Source organism: Quercus robur, chromosome 2 (genome assembly GCF_932294415.1).
Source record: "Quercus robur chromosome 2, dhQueRobu3.1, whole genome shotgun sequence".
NCBI classification, from domain to species: Eukaryota; Viridiplantae; Streptophyta; class Magnoliopsida; order Fagales; family Fagaceae; genus Quercus; species Quercus robur.
This window is the reverse complement of record NC_065535.1, coordinates 9,706,643-9,726,756: the sequence shown is the minus strand read 5'-3', so window position 1 is coordinate 9,726,756 and position 20,114 is coordinate 9,706,643. Positions and strand designations below refer to the sequence as shown.

The window sequence follows — 20,114 nt, the reverse complement described above, 5'->3', positions numbered from 1 at the left end:
CTTAAACCCACGCGCAGAAAACATAACTCTTCATCTGCTTCCTCTTCTCTCTCATTCTTCTGATCTCAATCTCCAACAACCCCAAAAACCTGAACACACCATCTGTATAGATGATGACTTTGATTATGCCAGACTCAACAGGCACAGTTTCCACCATTGTCAGTTCTTCTTGGTACGCTTGCTTTTCCCTTCTCTGAATCTTGCAATGCAGAACTACGTTGGTATTCTTAAGTTTGTATAGGTTTTGGTTGTGCTTTGTATGTGGTTTTTTTCCTTGATTAAATTTGTATAGCTATTTAATTGATTGGTAGATTGGTTTAGATTTGTTATGGTTTCAATGATGTCCAGTGCTAACTATTTGTCATGTAAGCCAAATCTAAGTTTAATATTATAGTCTACAAATTAGGCTTGCATGTTATGCTAAGCTGACGAGTTCTATATTTGATTTTTGTTTTGGACAATATGACGATGAGAGTTGTCTTTGATCTGTTTTCCTTTTGAGCATAGTTGTTGCAATAGACGCCCATTAATCAATAAGTTTAGGGATATAAGACTTTTGAACTTGTGATTGGTGTATAAGAGAAGCAGTGTTAGAAGCAATGTCAGTGGTAGGTTTACATGAATTTGACTTTTTACCTTAGCAAATTGTGAAATAGATTGTGTCTTTAACATTGTTTAACTTGAAAACTTCTCAAGTGCATGGAATTATTTTTTGAATATTACATTCAATAGCTTTCCCATGCCGGGTTAGCGACTAGGAGTACTAGTAGAACAACTTTTCTGGTATACCCAAGACCATGCCTTTAAATTCTTAAGCTGGGGAAGTCTTGAAATTTGGTCTTGCAACCATTGTTCTGTAAATACTGTTTCAGACAATGATAGACTTCTAAGTACTTGACAGGAAACAAATTGAATCATGAATTGGTTATAATTTCCCATATATGCAAAAGACTGAAGATTCATAGCTTCAATTTGAATTGAAAGAGGACAATGTAAGGTGGTGGGCTGTGCTAGTGGTGTTGGGCTGCCTCCTACTGCACTAAGCCCAAGTTTTCTGGATAAGGGAGTTGGGACCGGTCCAACTTCAACTTAAGTTGGTCCGGCTTGTGCGCAAACTAGGCCAGCTCTGTCAGGAACGTGTTCACGACAGACAAAACTGTTTCAGGCAAGTCGTGGTAGACAGACATAATAATAATAAAATAAACAAAAATATCTAACCACTCAGTGGGAAATGACCAAACAGCCCTTGAACTCAATTACAACAGCAATATTAATCGTTTTCTTTGCTGAAGGGAAAGAACATAACAGAGGATATTAAATATTAATATGCATGGGTTAGTCAGAATATTTGGGAAATCAATCAAAATCCAATCCGCGGGAGCAGAACCACAAAGGAAAGAACATTCCTTCTCAACGCAGTCAATCTCTCAAGAAAGAGTCCTGCTGTGGAGATTAACTGCCCTGAGGGAAATGGGCCTGAGTGGTTTTTCTGCACAGATGCTCTTGAGGTTTTCACAGAAAGCCGGATTTCATGAGGGAGAGAATGGACCAATCTATCGGTGCATGCCTACCGTTCTAATTCTCACTTTTTTCTTTCTTTCTTGTGGTTTTCTTTCTTTCTTTTCCCACTCGTTTCTTTGCTATTTCTTTTTAAGTTTTCTATCTCTTAGTCGAAGTTCCTGTCGTTCTCCCCCTTCTATTCACGGCAAGACCCTCCTTTTATAATGCCTACCGTGACCAGATTTTACTGTTTTAGCCCTTAACTCCCTTTGTTTGGTCTGGGTGTACTGGCCGACCATCACTGTTCCGTCTGTGTGTCACCCTCCCATCACCAGACAAGGAAGAGTATTTTGTTTGCTTGTCTGCCGTGGCACCCTTTCCTGCTACGGTCTGGGTTATTTCTCTCTCCCTATCCCTCATGGCATGCACCTAATGGTTCCAGCTCAGCTTGCCTCTTTTGGGTAGTAAGCCATCCCAGCAGACAACTCCCCGAAAGAGCCTGAGTCGAAACCTTCAAAATAGATTTTTCCCCTCTCCTCACCACCAAACCATGCCCTCTGAATCTCTAACCCCCCAACCTCACCATGTTCTATATTGGCTGGGTACAGGCTGGTGGTGCCTGGGTCTTGCGCATGCCTTCATTCCATATGTGTCTAAAATCTGGCTGCTGTCCATTCATCTGCCGTGGTTTGGAGGCTCGCCATCTGTGTTTTTTGACCTTTTATGTGGGCTGCTTTTTGTTTTCCCGCTCCTTTCAGGAGCTAGGCTTTATTTGATGATGGGCCTTACATTTCTTTGGCCCACTCCTTGGTTTCCCTCATTTCTTGCCATATTGTTCTGTTATTCCTACTGTAATGATTTAATCCTGATGGGCCTCTTTAGGCCAGCCGTTTACTCTTTCTCCCAGTGGCTTGGTATGGCCACTAGTTTCCTCTTATTTATGGGCTCCTACGTCCCTTTTGTCTTTTCCTTGGGCATCCTTGGCCCGTTTGCTTTCTTTAGAGTTCCTCGGCCCTTTTGCTAATTTTGCATTCCCATGGGCTTTTACTAACTTCATTGGGTTTCCCTAGCCCAATAACCTTATTCTCATCCTTGGGGTTTATGGGCTTGCCATAAACCCTTTACTTTCTTAGTTTGCATTACTTTGGGTCTGCGGCGGCCCTTTCTCACTTTTCTACATCATACACTGCCCATGAGATGCTATTTCTCTCTTTCCTGGCTTCTTTAAACCCACTTGCCTCTTTAAGGCCCATTTGTTTATTTCTTGGACCTGTGATCTATTATTCCTGCCGCGTGGGCCTGATGGTTTTGCTGTCTGCTTTGCCAATTCTTTGTTGCCCTTGTTATTGGGCTTTCTTTCTTTTCACCTGGATTCTCACAAATGGCCCTCAACAGACAACAATGCTGAACTTACAAGTACTTGAGATTTGTTCTGTAACATTGTACTTTGTACTATCTGCTAAATCATTAGTTCTACTATTTTCATTACTCTGATTTTTATTTTGTTATGATTGAAACAATTGGTTTCATTGGGTTTTGAGAGACCTATAAATAATGTCTGATTGATTATAGTATTATGAAATTTTAGCAATGTAAGAGAATTTTAGAATAATTTATCAGTGTAGATCTACATGGTGCTTTTGTGACTTTTAGAGGTCCTTTTATTTTTCTTAAGTAAATTAGTGTGGTATCATTTTTTTCCCTTGGGTTTCAGTTTTCTAATATAAAACTGAGAACTAATATAGTGAGAAATATATTAAATCAATCAACTTGAACATGTTGCAGAATGTTTTGAACAAAATTTTAAGATGTAGTAGCATCTTGGGGGGAAAAAGAATATATTTTGGGGAGAAAAAAATATAAAATATAGAAGGTTATTCAGGTAGCTTGATGAGTAGCATTTTGAATGTTTATTGTTTGGCACTGGATACAAAGCATTTTCAAGAATTTGGGTTTTGGCCGCAACTCTAATCCTATATGGATCATCATGATAATATACCATATATCATCATTCCCAAGGGGATAGATGCAGGCTCAAGCAAAGTGGTTGAACTTTTTCTAGGTCTGCATGTTTGTGCAGAAATAGGACATGATTGCTTTTGAGTCTCCAGAAATCTCCCGTCTTAGGGACAGAAAGAGATACTATAGGATGTACATATTTCAGATAACATTTAATAAAACTTGAACCTGTTCCAGGAGTGGGGTGGGTCTAACAGGAAAAGTAGGGGATTCCCCCTGGATAATGAGTTTTCATATTGTTCTTCTTATACTGATGTTCGCCTTTAACACTAGGTATAAGGATGCAATTCTACAAAAATTTACCAATACCTTCACAACACATAAATCCTTGGCTAGACACACGGTTGTTGGATGCGGTTCTAAAGGTATGTTAATTTTCTTATCAACTTTCTCTCTCTCCTTTTCCCCTTTTAACTAGATAGATTTTGATTCTTAAAGTTCAAATCATTGAGGCAGCCTTTGGGGAAATGATACAGGTTTAGATAACCAATTTATTGTTAGTGGCACAATAATCCTGCTAAAGAGAACTGATTGCATAATTTTTTGGAGGGAACTGGCTTTGAAGAACCTTCCCTGTTTCTTCCTTTTGCTATCTACTTGCAAAAGTGCTACATCATTCAGAAAGGGAGAGTTTCTACCTCCTTAACTTGTCTTATATTGCTTACGTAGTCAATAATATGGAATATCTACCCATGAGCTATAGCTTAACTAACACTTCCTTCTCCTATAACAATTGGTTGGAGGGTGAGGTTGTGGATTTAAGATCAACTAGGCACAAAGATGGAATTTCTAAATATTATTAAGAAGCTTGTTCATGGTTGAATACTTGAATGGATCATTGAATGTGGGACATCCCCAAGGTCATTGATATTTTCTAATTCCCAATTGTATAATTTGTAGGAAATTCATTCCCACACCTTTCCGTTACATCATCTCCGTTTTCAAGTGGGAATCAAGGTGGCTTGTTGCATAGAATTCCTTTATTACCCAGACCACGCAAATCTATAATGCCTCTGCAAGTATCCAAGGATAATCCATTCGGTTATCGCAATCCAAAAATGACTGAGAAGCCAGAATGGTGGTGGACCATTATTGTATGTATCCCCTATCTTTTAGCTTTGTAGATGTTTGAGACAGCATCTTATGTCAAAAGCTTACTTGACCAACATGGATTCCTTGAGGATTTGTTGTATTATATCCCAGGAGCAGTTAGGAGGTTGCCTTGGTGGTTCCATATACTACATTTCTACTTAGCATACTTTGGAGTGGTGCAGAATAAAAAATGGCCTCATTATCTAAGATTCCATGTGGCAATGAGCTTTTTATTGGAACAGGCCCTGCAAGTGGTAGTTTCGTCAAGCAATTTCATGCCACTTATACACTTCCAAGGTACATGTGGATTGTACTATTGGGTAGCTGTGTGATTCTTATATATTTTCATCATGTTGGAGTGTGTAAGGTGTGCTCTTGCTGGTAAGTATGTTAAAATCCCTTTGATCAGTGATAGTGCATTTATCCATAGTCTTTTTAAAATTGGGGGATACCAACGGCCTTTCTAGGAAGTGCTATTTAGGTCCCATAAAATTTAGGAGCTTGGGATTTGGGGTATGCCCAACATGGAGTCCAATGTTGCCCGGAAGAGGAGGAAAAGAAAGAGTGTTGAAATTTGTCTTTCCCTTTTCATGATGGTTATTTCTTGAGTTGAAAATTTTGATGAACAATAAACTAATTTTTTTGATGGTACAATGTATAAAATGTCTTGCAACTACGAGAACTTCTAAATCTGTGATTAGTGAGAATGGATTACCAAACAAAAATGAACTTTGTAAGCTTAATATACACTGTACAGTGTTCCTTTTTGCACACATGTTATGATCACACATTGTCAGATGTTTTGGCGTGTACATTTAATATTATGCAGTAGTTAAATTCGATGTAAAATGATTATACTAGCCATTTTATGTTTTTACCTCAAAATGGTTGTTTCTCCGATTTGCATGGTAACATGTTAAGGGTTACAAGATAAGTGTTGAAGAAAATGTACATTGATGTTGTCGATGTTACTTTCAGAAAATTATATTCATTTATAGCAGTTACCTTAGCACTGTGAAGTTTACATGTTTGACGAGTTAGATTACCAGTGTCTTTATTCATTCACTAGCAATTGTTCAGAAAAATGGACTAAATTATTGAGCACCTCAAACTCAATAAGTATGAATATTGATCACCAGTTTTTTCAGCAATTGAAATTCTCACCAAGACCAAGTGGTACACTTACAGTTACAGATGCAAAACTCTAGAAAATACATTCAACCTAAAGATGTAAAAAGAGGTATACAATATCCTAAAGCATGATATAGTTGCTTCAGGTTTAGGGTGCTAAAGCTTGTAAAATGGAGCTTTGATATACTATCAGAAATTCTCAGCGAAGCGCAACCTACTCTTTCCAAGTTGCATACCGATAAAAGTTGTGGCACAAAGTTTGAAAGATTACAGGTTAATTAGTTTTGTGGGTTGCTTGTATAAAATTTTAGCAAAAGTCTTAGCTAGCATTAAACTCAAATGGGACACTATAAATCCCAAACTTTTATCAATATACATTTCATTTGTGAGTGTGAGATTTGTTAAAAGTATTTTTTGGGTATTTTTTATGAAAGTCTAGGGTGTAAAATCTAGTGATTATATAAGAACGATCTTACAATCACCAAAGCTACTATGTACCATTCCATTATCGTACTTTCTCATCAACACAACCTGTAGTTAAGTAAAAAAAATACCGTTACTAAATAAGTACATCAATTAAAATATTGTTACTAAATTAACAACTTAAAAAAAATTAATTAAAAACATAAGAGAATGAGGCAATAGTTGTTGGATATATTTCAGAAAATTAATTTATTTTTTGTAATTATATAAACAAGTACAATATTCACAATTCTAATCACAAATAAATTCAACCGGCAAGAACAATAAATAGAAGAAATATGTAAAATAATTAAATAACTCGCAATCCAAACAATAAATAGAAGAAATCTATAAAATAATTAAAAATGATCAACAACATGTATAAGAAGCATTGCAATCTTCGTGCTCAGCGAACTAAACTATGTTTCTTTTTCTTTTTTTGACTCTATACAGATGTATGCAGAAAAATATATGCTTTGAGAAATTTCTTAGTAAAAATATTTATATGAATGAGAGATGATAAATATATACGTTGGTGAATAGACACAATGTTCAAAATTTCTATTGTGCATAGACTTAACGACACAAAAAATAAAAAATAAAAATATTATTTGGACAAGAGGGCCCAGCCCACACATGCATAAACTCAATTTAATATCCAATTCATGAACATATAAACTTATAAAATATTTCTTTCCATCACTATGTGGGACTCAAAAAACTTCACCACTTTAAACGTTGTTTAAGTGGACACATTAGGATTTTCCTAAAAAAAAAGAAAAGAAAAGTGGACACATTAGGATAGGGGCAAAGGAAGAAGGGCTAGGGGCATGGCCTCGTGACTTTTCAAAAAGGGGTTTGACTTACTTTCAGTACTTTTTTAATTGGAATCTCCTTTTATTTTAGTGAAAAATTATCATATCACCCACTAACTAAATTAAAAATAGATATTAAAACTCACTACCACTTGTTATTGTATATTTAAAACAAATGGACATGTCCAGTTGAAAAAGTATTAAAGGACCAAGCCAAATCCTTTTAAAAATCCCTCATTCATCTTATATTTTTTGATAAATAAATGTAACTTTAGATAAAAATTTAAATGATATCCCCCTAGATTTTTACTAAAATCTTGTAACAAATTTATTTAGATGACTAATGCATCATTTTTGTTTCCTCTAATTACTCTTATACCATAATAACTCATTAATTCAAAGTGTATTTAATTTATTTCATAAGAATAGAAATTTTATAGATTATTTATTCACGGTTTCTTTTTTCTAATTACTCTTATACCATAATAGCATTTCCTAGAAATCTATAAGTAAATCTTTTAAATAAAAGCATTATTCACTTCTTAAAAAATTTTCATTTATAAAATTAGAGATATGGAAGCTATTATTTTTCCTTTAGAAGAAATAGTAAATGTTGATTTAATAGTTAGGATTTAAAATTTGTAAGGACCCGATTTGAGTTCCTAGCCCAACACGTGGATGGCTTTAGGCCCAAGAAACCCCAAACAATGAATTTGTAGAGGAATGAGTTGGAAAACTGGGCTTTAGTTGGTCAAACAACGAGCTAGATAGGCTTTATGAGAAAAAGATAAAAATGAACAACCGTAAAATGAAGGAAGAACGTCCTCGGCGGAATCCAAGGACAATAGTTCTTGTATAATGCTTTTAGATAGCATTACAAGTTTGATTGTGGATTACTACAGTATCTCTTCTCTCAATTTTTTGATTTCCTCATCTTGTTTCCTCCTCTTTCTTTTATACTCTCCCTCCTTTTCATCTCCACCTTCCACCTGTATGCTAGATGGTTAGGGCTGATACTTGTCCCATCAGCACTTTTCATAAGTCCTCATATAGTAGCTGTAAGGCTGAAATACACTGTTCAGGTATTACTTCTACATTAATGCGGCCAGGGGATTAGCTACAGTGCATTTAATGCGGAGGTAGCAGCTTTCTCCCCAAATATTTTGGGGCTTATCCTTATCTTATATCTCTGCAATACTTGTTCGCCCCAACTGAATTTCAAGAGTTGTCATCCTTGCTGTAAAACCATCTTCCAGGACCTCGGCCAAGTCCGACTGAGGAAGTTTTCATCCTCGACACACTCTTCGGAGCTATTATGACCAAACCCCACTTTTTATTTATCAGCGGAATCTCCTCTGATGAAGACTTCTCCCCCTCAGGCAAATCCTCGTTCTCGACTTGGGCCACAAGCCCAATATATGGATAAATAATGAGAATCTGGGCCCAAGTGCCCTACAAATTTTTTTTAGTTTTTAGTTAAAATTAAAAAAAAAAAAAAAGAAAAAGAGAGAGAGAGAGAGAGAGAGAGAGAGAGAGAGAGAGAAAGAGAGAGAGAGAGAAATGTTATACACACACCTTGTTATATGTAAAAAAATAGCATTTGTTAAATCATGTTATAAGCATATTTTGGGTGAGTGCAGGTTATTCTTTGGATTTTTATTTTTTATACATATCTTTAGCTTGGCACCCTTGTAGAAATTTTATGGCTCCATCACTGTATTAGAAGTCAATTTCTTATCCGCTTCTTAATATATATATTACACATCTTAATATTTTTTTTAACAATAGTGAGGTATCAAGATTAAAGAAATTTAAAATTGTAATGTGTAAATACTAATGATGATCAAAGATTCATCATATGATGTCGGGTTACACACATTAATAGAGAGCAAGATAACCAAGTTACATCATAATTTAGTAGTTTCCTATCCTATTTTTGGAGCTTTTACCTTAACAGGAACCGTAGAGCTTCCTATATAAACACAACACAAGACCACAAACCACAAGATAACTAGATTTCTTTCCCTTGATTACACACGTACACACTCGCACTTTCTTCATGGATTCATTAGTGCTATGCCTTTTTGTGACTCTGCTTGCTGCTGTTGGGCATGCAAGTGCTGCCGAGGATGTTCCTTGGTCACAAAACTATGTCATCTTGTATGGACAAGAACATACCCAGCTTCTTAACCAAGGGAAAGAGATTCAAATTTCAATGGACCAATCATCAGGTTGATCTTCTATTTTATGATTGTTCTTCTAATTAATTTGTTCTTGCATGCACTTATACACGTGTTTGTGATGTTAACTTGTGCGTCTTGTTTGTATCTTTATGGCTTTTATAATTGTGAAATAATGATGCTCATGTCTAAAAGAGATTACAAAATTTTAGTCTTCGATTCTTTTGTGTGTGTGTGTGTGTGTGTGTGTTTTTTTTTTTTTTAATTTGTATGTGCATGCTCATGCAACACAGGTTCAGGTTTTAGGTCCTTAAAAACTTACGGTTCTGGATTCTTTGGTATGAGAATGAAACTCCCGAATAAAGATACAACCGGAATTATTACAAGCTTCTATGTAAGTAGTGTTTCATATTTTGGACCCCTAATCTCCCTTGGCTAATCCCATCAATTTCCTAATTTGGTATACATCCATAATAAATGATACTAATACTAGTGTTTGTTAATGGCAGCTAAGATCACATACACCCAAGCATGATGAGCTCGATTTTGAGTTTTTGGGTGGTAAGACACAACAATATTTGTTGCAAACAAATGTGTTTACAAATGGTCAAGGTTTTAGGGAGCAAAGAATCTCTCTTTGGTTTGATCCAACTACAGACTTTCATAATTACCAAATACTTTGGAACCAACATCAAGTGGTGTATGAATAATATCTCTCCCATGGCCTCATCCATTTTATTTATTTGCTTATTCTTGACAATATTTTCTAACATAAAAGTTTATGTATAGGTGGTTCGTGGATGACACTCCCATAAGAGTGTTTAAGAATAACAACAAAATTGGAGTGGGTTACCCAGCACAATCAATGCAAATAGAGGCAACCATTTGGAATGGATCATGGGCTGGTGAGCCAAATTGGAGTCAAGCACCCTTCCAAGCCTACTATCAAGGATTTGGCATTGACGGTTGCTTAGCTCAAAACCACACCATTGGTTTTTCTGAGTGCTCTTCTCCCACATTTTCATGGAATGGGGTGAAGTACTGGAAGTTAGACAGTCAACAACAAAGTGCATACGAAGATGTGAGAAACAAATACTTGGTTTATGACTATTGTTTAGCTGGCTCCAAACCTCCTCCAGAATGCCCAAGTAACCAGTAGAATTATACCCGGTCTTGTATATGCCATAATATGCTATATTTTAGCATCAAAGCACAAAAAATGGCCATTAACCAGTCTGATAATAATTATAAAAAAATTTGCAATTGTGCTACAGTACTATTCTAAATTTATAATGGTACTATAACTCACTTAAATTATGTTAAAGTAGAATCTCTATCTTATAAAAAAAATAATAATAAAAAGTTTAAACCAAAAACATTCTAAAAAAAATTAAATAATAAATAAATAAAAAGTTACAGAAATTAAGTATTTGGTTATCATGTTGTTGTATAAGAACGATTACAAGTTACAATCACCAAAGCCACCAAGTACCATTTCACCTTCGTACTTTTTCATCAAAATAATCTGCAGTCAGGCAATTTGACGTTGGATGCTATTCTTTTTTATTTTTCCTTTAGGCTCCGCTTGGGAGGAGGGAATGGAAATGAATAAAAAGAATAATTTTAGAATAATTTTAGAATATTCTTCCCTTCTCTTGTTTGGGAGTTTTAATGGAGGGAATGAAAAGTTCATTACCTTGTTTGGGAGTTTAAGTGAGAGGGAATGGAATGGATAGGAGGGAACACTCATTCCTCTCTATTCCCTTAAAACCTCAAATTTTCATTCCCCCCGAAATTGGGAGGGAATGAAATTAGATTTAATGATTTTTTTACTAGAACTCTCAAAATACCCCTATATATTCAACATTTTATTTTAAAATAGGGGTCTAATAGTAATATTGTCATAAAATGATTCCATTCCATTCTCTCCATGTTGCTCCCAAACAGGATTACTTATATTTCATTCATTTCGATTCATTTATTTTAAAAGATCCAATCAAGGTTACTTAATTCCATTCCATTCCATTCCTTTCCCTTACTTAAATACATTCCATTCCATTCCATTCCTTTCCATTCCCTTATGACCATCTCATTCCATTCCATTCCATTCCCTTATGAACTCCAAAGCGGAGCCTTAGTGAAGTTGGATACTGCTAGTCATGCATGTGTTTTCGATCGTATTGTCTTAATTTGGATTATATTGTTACTAAATAATTAATTTAATCAATAAAATATTTTTACTAAATAAAAAAGAAAAGAATAAGGCAATAGAGAGGCCTCAAAATTACAGAAATTTGCAATAGTGAGAGAGTGTTTTTATCTTAATATAAATTGTGAGTTGTAAATAACTAAATATGATAAAAGATTGGTCATATGATGTCGGGTTACACACATTAATAGGCACATAATTTATTTTGTTATAGTTTTTTACATGTACAAATTAAGGCAAAACAATGCTGTAACTCTTATCTTAGCCCAGAGATCTTTATTAAATCACAATTTATTTGTATGGATGGAGGATCTTTCATAGGATCTCTTTCCAGTTCTTTAGCATGATTTTATCCAATCCTACTTACCCTTTCTTAAAAAAAGAAAAGAAAAGAAAAGAAAATTTATAAATACATATCCATTGTTTTATTTTTTGTGTTATATTTTGTGCTTCACTAATTATGGTATGTCATGTGTCTGATTTTTTTTCTATTTTAAATTATTTTATAAGGAAAGTAAAATAAATAAATAAATAAAAATACATTGTAAGTTATGATCGATAAAATACAAAGTAATAAGTTAGCACATGAATTATAAAAAAGTGACACGATTCGTGATTAAGTTGTTTCCTACTCTATGTTTGGAGCTTTCCTTTTCAAGAAGCAAGGTGTTTTCTATATAAACACAACACAATAGTAAAAGACCACAAACCACACCATAACCTAGATTTCTTTCCCTTGATTACACACACACTCGCACTTCGTTCATGGATTCATTAGTGCTTTGTCTTTTTGCAATTTTGCTTGTTGCTTCTGCTGGGGATGCTAGTGCTGCCGAGGATGTTCCTTGGTCACAAAACTATGTCATCTTGTACGGACAAGAACATATCCAGCTTCTTAACCAAGAGAAAGAGTGTCAAATTTCAATTGACCAAATTTCAGGTTGAACTTCAATTTTATAATTGTTCGTCAAATTAATTTGTGCATGCACTTGTATATGTGTCTGTGATGTTAACTTGAGTTTGTGGTATTTGCATCATTATGACTTTTACAAGCATGTATGATGCTCACGTCCAAAGGAGATAATCCCATGCTTACCTTAAAATTTTTTTTTTTTCATGTGTGTGCATACACAACACAGGTTCTGGTTTTAGGTCTTTAAAAACTTACAATTCTGGATTCTTTGGGATGAGAATGAAACTCCCGAATAAAGATACAACTGGAATTATCACAACCTTCTACGTAAGTAGTTCATTTTTTGGACCCCTCTCCCTTGGCTAATCCCATTGTTTTTCAAATTTTGTATGCATGCATGCAATATATGATGCTAATACTGGTGTGGGTTTATGGCAGCTAAGATCACATACAAAAAACCACGACGAGCTCGATTTTGAGTTTTTGGGTACTAATAAGACACAACCGTATTTGTTGCACACAAATGTGTTTACAAATGGTCAAGGTGATAGGGAGGAAAGAATCTCTCTTTGGTTTGATCCAACGGAAGACTTTCATGATTACCGGTTACTTTGGAACCAACATCAAGTGGTGTATGAATAACATCTCTCCCCTCATTTTACCCTTACACTCATTTTTTTAGTATTTAACTTTTTTATGTCCATGGTGGATATTTTTACCATGCAAATATTCTTGTATTAATTGTGAATATTGATGTAAAATAATTTATGTAAATGAGTGTAAGAGTATTTTTTTTTTCTTTTATTTGTTTATTCATGACAATATTTTCTAGAGTTCGAATATGGTAAGAATAGGATGTAAAACTCATGTTTTAAACTATTCAATAAAAGATTGTCATATTAACTTTTTACTTAAAACTTAATACATCCTACCACACATAATAGTATCTCAATAAATTCCTAGTTAAGTTAGATTTTCAAATGGATATTAAAATTGATTGAGTGTGGTTATATCTATTCTTTAATATGTAATATGATAATGTAATATATTGGGATTGAAGGGATAAAATTTGGGTTTTACACCATATTTTCATTTAATTTAATCTCTATTTTTCTAACATTGAAGTTTATATATAGGTGGTTCGTGGATGGTACTCCCATAAGAGTGTTCAAGAATAATGCAAATATTGGAGTGGGTTACCCGGTACAAGCAATGCAAATAGAGGCGACCATATGGAGTGGATCATGGGCTGGTGAGCCAAATTGGAGTCAAGCACCCTTCCAAGCCCACTATCAAAGATTTGACATTGATGGTTGCTCAGCTCGAAACAACACCATTGCTTCTTCTGAATGTAATTGTCCCACATTTTCATGGAATGGGGAGAAGTATTGGAATTTAGACTCTCAACAACAGCGTGCTTATGAAAACGTGAGACAAAAATACTTGGTTTATGACTATTGTTCTGTTGGGTCCAAACCTCCTCCGGAATGCCAAAATAACCAGTTGAATTATCCATAGGTGTGTTATTCTTCTTAAACTAGAATGAAAGGAGCATATGTATGTCAAATTGTGCTAGAACTAGTTCCTAATAAATAGTAGAGGAATAAAATTCTTTCCCCTGGGGAAACAAAATATATAGGCAAAAAAAAAAAAAAAAAAAAAAAAACCAAAGAGTAATATCATATATATATTATTTTCTCATGTATGACAATAGTTACATCAACTTCGTATTTACATAAGTTAAAATAGTGTTTATTTAATCCAATCAGCTTGTAAATTGTGAACTGTCTTTTAAATTATATTGCTCACAATTAATATTCTTAAAAATATTTTATTAAATAATTTAGAGACTACACGATTAGAATATACTATCACGTATGAGTATATAACTCTATATATATTATTGTCAAAATATAAAATTAACGTTTATCTTTTAGTGTGGGTTTAAGTGAGCTCAAGGGTTATAGTTTTAGAAGATTAGGATAAGATTGCACCCCCCCCCCCCCCCCCCCCCCCAACCCCAAATTAACCTTGGCTTATGCCATTGACTGGTCCCATTTTTTTTCATCCCTTAAAATAAAATTAATTAATTAAAAGTTAAAAGTTGATATGTGAAATAGGTGTTAAAAATAAACGAGTAGATAGAGTCATTAGCATTCTTTTTTTTCGTGTGTGCGTGCATACTTTCTATTTTTATTTATATCATTATTTTATTTCTTTAAATTAAAATAAATGGTATGGATGATAAAAACATAAAAGAGGGATGTTAATAAGACTCACCTGAGAGATAATCATCTAATGATTATAGAATGACTTATTTGGTTGTCAAGAAAGTGAAAATAAGTGAGTTTCTCCCATAAAAAGTGTGATTGGCATTATTCAAAGGAGATTTTTTTTTTTTTTTTTTTTTTTTGTGTGTTTGGTTGCCAAAAAGTGAGAGAAATGAAATTGAAGATTAATTTTTTAAATTAAATTTTTCTTTCATTTAAATTGAAGAACTTATATTTTGTGCATGCACATGATTTTATTTATTTATTTATACAAATTACGTAATCCAATAACCACGTAAGTTTTTTCCACCATTAAGAGAATGACAATTATCAAAATGATAATTGGTTCAAAAGCTCAAGGATCAAAATGAAAATAGTGTCAAAATATAGGTTTAAAAGAAGAAGAAAAAATTGTTCGAAAGTGGGGCAACCAGCCATAGCAATTCTACTTGGGCTAATTGAGTCTTTGAAGATTTTAGCAAGACCCGGCTTAAAACTGTCATTATTGTTTTGAAAACCTCTGTGCCCAAATGGCCCAACTATTTAAACGAGGCCTGTCAGATTGGCACCTTCTAGTCTGGAATTTTCTTCTATCTTTTAATCCCCCCGAAAAAGGAAAAAAAAAAAAAATCAAGAAAATGCTACATGCTGATCCAATGTTATTCTCATTGTTTTATTATTTTTATCATTATGGGCAAGCAGAGACTGAGCCCATTTTTTTTTTCTTTCTCCTTTTCATTTTCTCTATTTTTTTGGGTTGTTACTTGTTGACACATGTCATAAATGATCAAGTAAAATCATTTCTTTCAAGTACAATCTTCTCTGTTAATTGTATGTGGTTCCCCCTTAATGGGAGATGGTTCCCCCTTAATGGGAGATTTACTTTTGAATGGGTGTACTTCTAAATTGATGTGGAGAAACTTCCTCACACCCGCATTGAAGACAGTAATTATTGAGTTTTCTATTAATACAGTAACATGATCTCTCTCCTTTTATATTGATGGTAAATCTTATTAATGTGTTTTTTGAAAATATCTAATAATTTTTTTTCTCTTTTTTCATAAATTTTTCGGTCTATGGACAAAGAAAAAATAAATTCTTTAAGGAAAATGATAAAACCCTTCAAACTTCTTAGTTTTTATGTCTTTTTATTATATGTAAGTTTTGAAATTTTAACTATTTAATTACATTTTTTTAATATTCTTAACACATGTGTCAAATCTCGTTCAAACACGATATTATTTTTATTCGATCAATAAATTTATTTTTTTATACATAATTTTAGATCACAAAAACTTGAAAAGTAAATATTTTGTTGATAATATAACTATTTTTTTAATATAAGATAGAAATTATACTCTAGTTTAATTTAAGTGTATATGTGTATAAAAACTCTCTTTTGAAAACTTGAACTTCATCTTTTTCCTCTCACATCCCACAAGTAAATATTTGTAAAATTTGTAAAATGACTACTACCACACAAATGATACATGACAGTTTGAAGACATAATTATTGATTTTTTTAAGAACATACACCCAACTGTCAAATTCTCAAATTTTAAAAAGTTTTTTTTCCAAATTAGTTCGAAGAGAGAGTTCGGCTGACTTTTAGCGGTGCCATGTTTGGTATGCACGTGCACCATTGCCCTTGCTCAGCTTTAACTTACAGGTGAACTGTAATTTTCTGCATTTATTTAGAGCATTTCCCCACGTGACTTTTTTTTTTTTTTTTTTTCATTTTCTTTGTGGTTAAAATTTAAATTCTAAAATGGGCATTTTTAAGAATCTTTTTGCCTGGGAGGTTGTGAACTTGTTGTGATGCGACTTGCGAGCTCTCGTTTAACCCACCAAAATTTTGCACATTTAAGATTTAATTATGTATGGTTAAAACAAATACTAGTTACTAAAAGTAAAAGATTATGAGGACCGTTAGGTAGAGTTTCTCTCTGATTCATATACCATCTCTTCAATTACCTACAACGGTACATGTATTTTTCTATTTTAATAGGAGCTTGGAATGTTTGGTTAATCTTTTCGACATTTTTTTTTATTTTCATTATCATAATTTTCTATTGGTGGTTGTTTTTTTTTTTTTTGAGAAGCCTATTGGTGGGTGTTAATTGATTGTAAAATAAGAATGATGGATGTGACTATCTAACTGAGGTTTATATAGTGCATAAATTACGACGTGCAAAATCACGTGCTTTTTTTTTTTTTTTTTTTTTGGCAAAAGGAAAGCACGTTGTTCCATTGAATGAACGTGTGTTAAAATTAATTAAGTACTTGTGTTTAGTACTTCAAAGTTCTTATAAAATACGATTATCAATAAAAGTTCTTATAAAATACAGTAGTAATTACTACAAAGCTCTAATAGGAGAAAAACAAATAAAGCAAGTAGTGATAAATTAAAGTAGTAATCAATGTTATCAAGATTAGGCAGCCATGGATCATGTAGAAGTGGACATGAACTCACACGTGGACTCAAAAGTAAGCAATGACTCATTGGTGATCCATTAATCCATAGAAATACGATGAAGAACCCTTAGTTTTACGTTATAAGATGGTTTAGACCAACACTAAAAGTCTAAAATATTTCAAAAAGTCTAAAGACACTCACCAATTTACACACACAATTTAAATACTTGTTAAGATGTTCCAAACTTTCCTAATTCATGCTATAATAAATTTATTATCCATTTGAAAACAGTTTATCTTTTTTTTTTTTTTTTTTTGAAAATACTACAAATAAAAAGTAGTAAAAAGTTAAATAAAATAAGAAGGTGACTCATGTAAGACCAACAAATAATAAGAAAAATATGCAAAAAATAAATAAAATAAGTAAGTGACTCACATAAAATTCACAAATAGAAAGAAAAATATACAATACAGTAATTTATAATCCTATTCAATAATGAATAATCCTATAATTACTGTGTGTCATAAATGGTGAACGGGTTTAATCCAATCCAATAATCCCACAGCAAGTTATTCAATAATTCAATAGTGATCAATCCAAAGGTTAATCACATGTGAGAAATAAGGAATATAATAATAACCCTTTGGGGATCCTCTATTTTCATCATTGAATGGTCCTTAAATTCCTTACAAGTGTAACCACCACCTATGGCCTACCAACTTTTATAAGACTAGTTTCCAATCAAAACAACATAATTGAAAGATATTTCAATCAAAACTTAAAAAATAAATAAATAAATAAATTCATTCTCTTATCACCGGAGTCCTATTTCAGTAGCATTGTACGATTTATGCTTGCACTTAAAGACACATTGCTTTAGGAAATTTTGGACCTGTTCAACATATCCCCATCAATATCAAAACCCCCCTTCCTGAAAAACACGAGGGAGAAGCACAGTTTTATTGTACTATTTTCTGAGTCTTGCTATAGGCATCGAAAAAATACACTGAAAATAACAGTTTCACACTTTCACCTCACTTGGGGGGGGTGAGAGAATGTGAATTTCAGTGAGAGTTTTTGTGTCTCTAGGCTTTTCCATTTTACAAAGAAGAGCAATGATATACGTACAACTGGACAAATATCTAAACCATGATTTGGGAGAGGCACATTAGTGTGTATATTTGTAAGTACTGAAGATTCGGGTTCAGTCATATGCATGATTTGGTCAATAATCAATATATACCTACCACGCATCAATTTTTTTTTTTTTTTTTTTTTTAAGAAGCTACAGTCACGGTGTATAATCTTACTACTAATAACAAATCACCAATAATATAATTCAATTTTAAAATTTTCTAATATTTATCATAATAAATTACTAATTATTTCAAAATGTTAAAGTTGTTAGAAATTGATAATAACCATTATATTTACCCTACACTATCTGTAAATAGGATTATCGTTTTTTTCTTTCTTTTTTTTTCCTTTTCTTTTTCCCACTTTGAATCTATAATAGTAATGCTACCCAAAAAAAAAAAAAATATATATATATATATATATATGTAAGGACTCGATTCGTAACGACCCCAAGATAATATTGGGCTCGTACGTAAAGAGGGCCCAAACAATATCATTTATAAAGCGTGGGTTTGAAAGGCTAGGTTTTAGTCACCGGACGGTAGTTCGGGTTGGCTTCGGTCAATGAAACTCGTCCGAGGAGGCTGGGGAGCTCTATGCTCTTCCTAATCTCCTTGCTTCTAGGACACCATGGCTGGGAGGACAGGTTGTTCCCCCCCCCCCCCCCACCCCCCTCTCTCACACTGCCTCTCTTATCCTTTTATACGGGCATTTATCCTCTTACCAGCGTCCACGTGTAAGCTCAATTTCCTAGGACTTAAAACTTGTCCTGTCAGCCCATACCTAGAGTGGTTGGGGGTGGTTGTAAAAGCTGAAGAGCATGGCTCTGTCAAGTACAGAGTATTGAATGGCAGTAATGACAGCTTTCCCTTTGTCCTTGGTCGTCATACTATCCAGTGTCTCCTTCTCTATTGATATAGATATTTTAGATTTTTTTCCAAACTGTTCCTATACCGTTTTTGCCCTTTCTTCCAGGGAGACCTCGGATATGCCGAGGACAGAATCATCCTCGGCTATATCTCAAGACTATTTGGACTTTTATTACACATCCTCGGCTATACCCTTCCTCGGCTCGAGCCTTGGGCCTCAATGCAAAAATGGACCAGGGTCACAAATTATTGGACCCCACAATATATATAAGTCAAATTTAGATATAATATCAAATTTAATTATCTTTAAAAATTAATAATATTATTATTAGATAAATGCAATGACGTATATCGAGTTGCAAAAGATTTTTTTTAATTATTTTTTTATAATTATTATTTTTAAAAAATAAAGATAAGAGAATTTGGATTCCATACGTCTTCGTTGGGACATTAAAACATTAAAAGATACTAACTTATTGAGCTGCAAAGATTTTGAATAATATATATTTTATTATTATACACTTTGTTACAGCTTGTGAATCTGTCAATCTAATTATTCTAGAACCACGACTAATTTCACACTCATTTTTTATTATGATTAACTATCTGTCATTTTTATAATCTATTGCTCACAATTAATTACATCGAATAATTATGAAAATAAATATAATATAAAATTTGTTGTAGTTCTTATAATAATCCAATGACCACATGCAGGAGTCGCAGTAAAGTGAGTGGACGTAGGTTGTGACTGTGTGCCCCTACTCCCTAGATTTTTTGCTAAACTAATTGTAGCTTAGAAACGTGGAAGAGCAGGTTGCCAAATTGGTCTCACGGTTTTTCCATGAGACGGAGCGAAACGGCCAGTTTGGATTTCCAAAGTTTCAACTAACAGTTTGGTCTCTGGTCCCGTGTGGTCGTGGTGGCGTTATTACATTACAGCCCATCAGCCAGCGCACAGACAAAAATAAACAGATAATGGGACACCACTACACTACACTACACTACAACATAGGCCAGGATCACAATTATTTACGTTGGACGAGCTGTGAGTAATGGTTAATCTTCGTTAAGTAACAAGTTGCGACAAAATTTGTTTAT

General features: G+C 33.6%; 3 protein-coding genes across 3 annotated transcripts; all 3 read left to right on the top strand.

Annotated features, from left to right (window-relative positions):
- Window positions 1-5,354, top strand: LOC126700401 (uncharacterized). Its single transcript, XM_050398541.1, has 4 exons — window positions 1-172; window positions 3,793-3,884; window positions 4,420-4,613; window positions 4,723-5,354. Exons 1-4 carry the CDS (start codon window positions 111-113, stop codon window positions 4,771-4,773), a joined length of 399 nt encoding a protein of 132 aa, XP_050254498.1. The 5' UTR covers window positions 1-110; the 3' UTR covers window positions 4,774-5,354.
- Window positions 5,355-9,078: 3,724 nt separating this feature from the next.
- Window positions 9,079-10,358, top strand: LOC126694596 (xyloglucan endotransglucosylase/hydrolase protein 2-like). Its single transcript, XM_050390956.1, has 4 exons — window positions 9,079-9,250; window positions 9,493-9,593; window positions 9,709-9,899; window positions 9,989-10,358. The coding sequence occupies exons 1-4, from the start codon at window positions 9,079-9,081 to the stop codon at window positions 10,356-10,358; spliced, it is 834 nt and encodes a 277-aa protein (XP_050246913.1).
- Window positions 10,359-12,173: 1,815 nt separating this feature from the next.
- On the top strand, window positions 12,174-13,839 carry LOC126694587 (xyloglucan endotransglucosylase/hydrolase protein 2-like). The gene is made up of 4 exons (XM_050390946.1): window positions 12,174-12,348; window positions 12,548-12,648; window positions 12,760-12,953; window positions 13,458-13,839. Exons 1-4 carry the CDS (start codon window positions 12,174-12,176, stop codon window positions 13,837-13,839), a joined length of 852 nt encoding a protein of 283 aa, XP_050246903.1.
- Window positions 13,840-20,114: the final 6,275 nt, after the last annotated feature.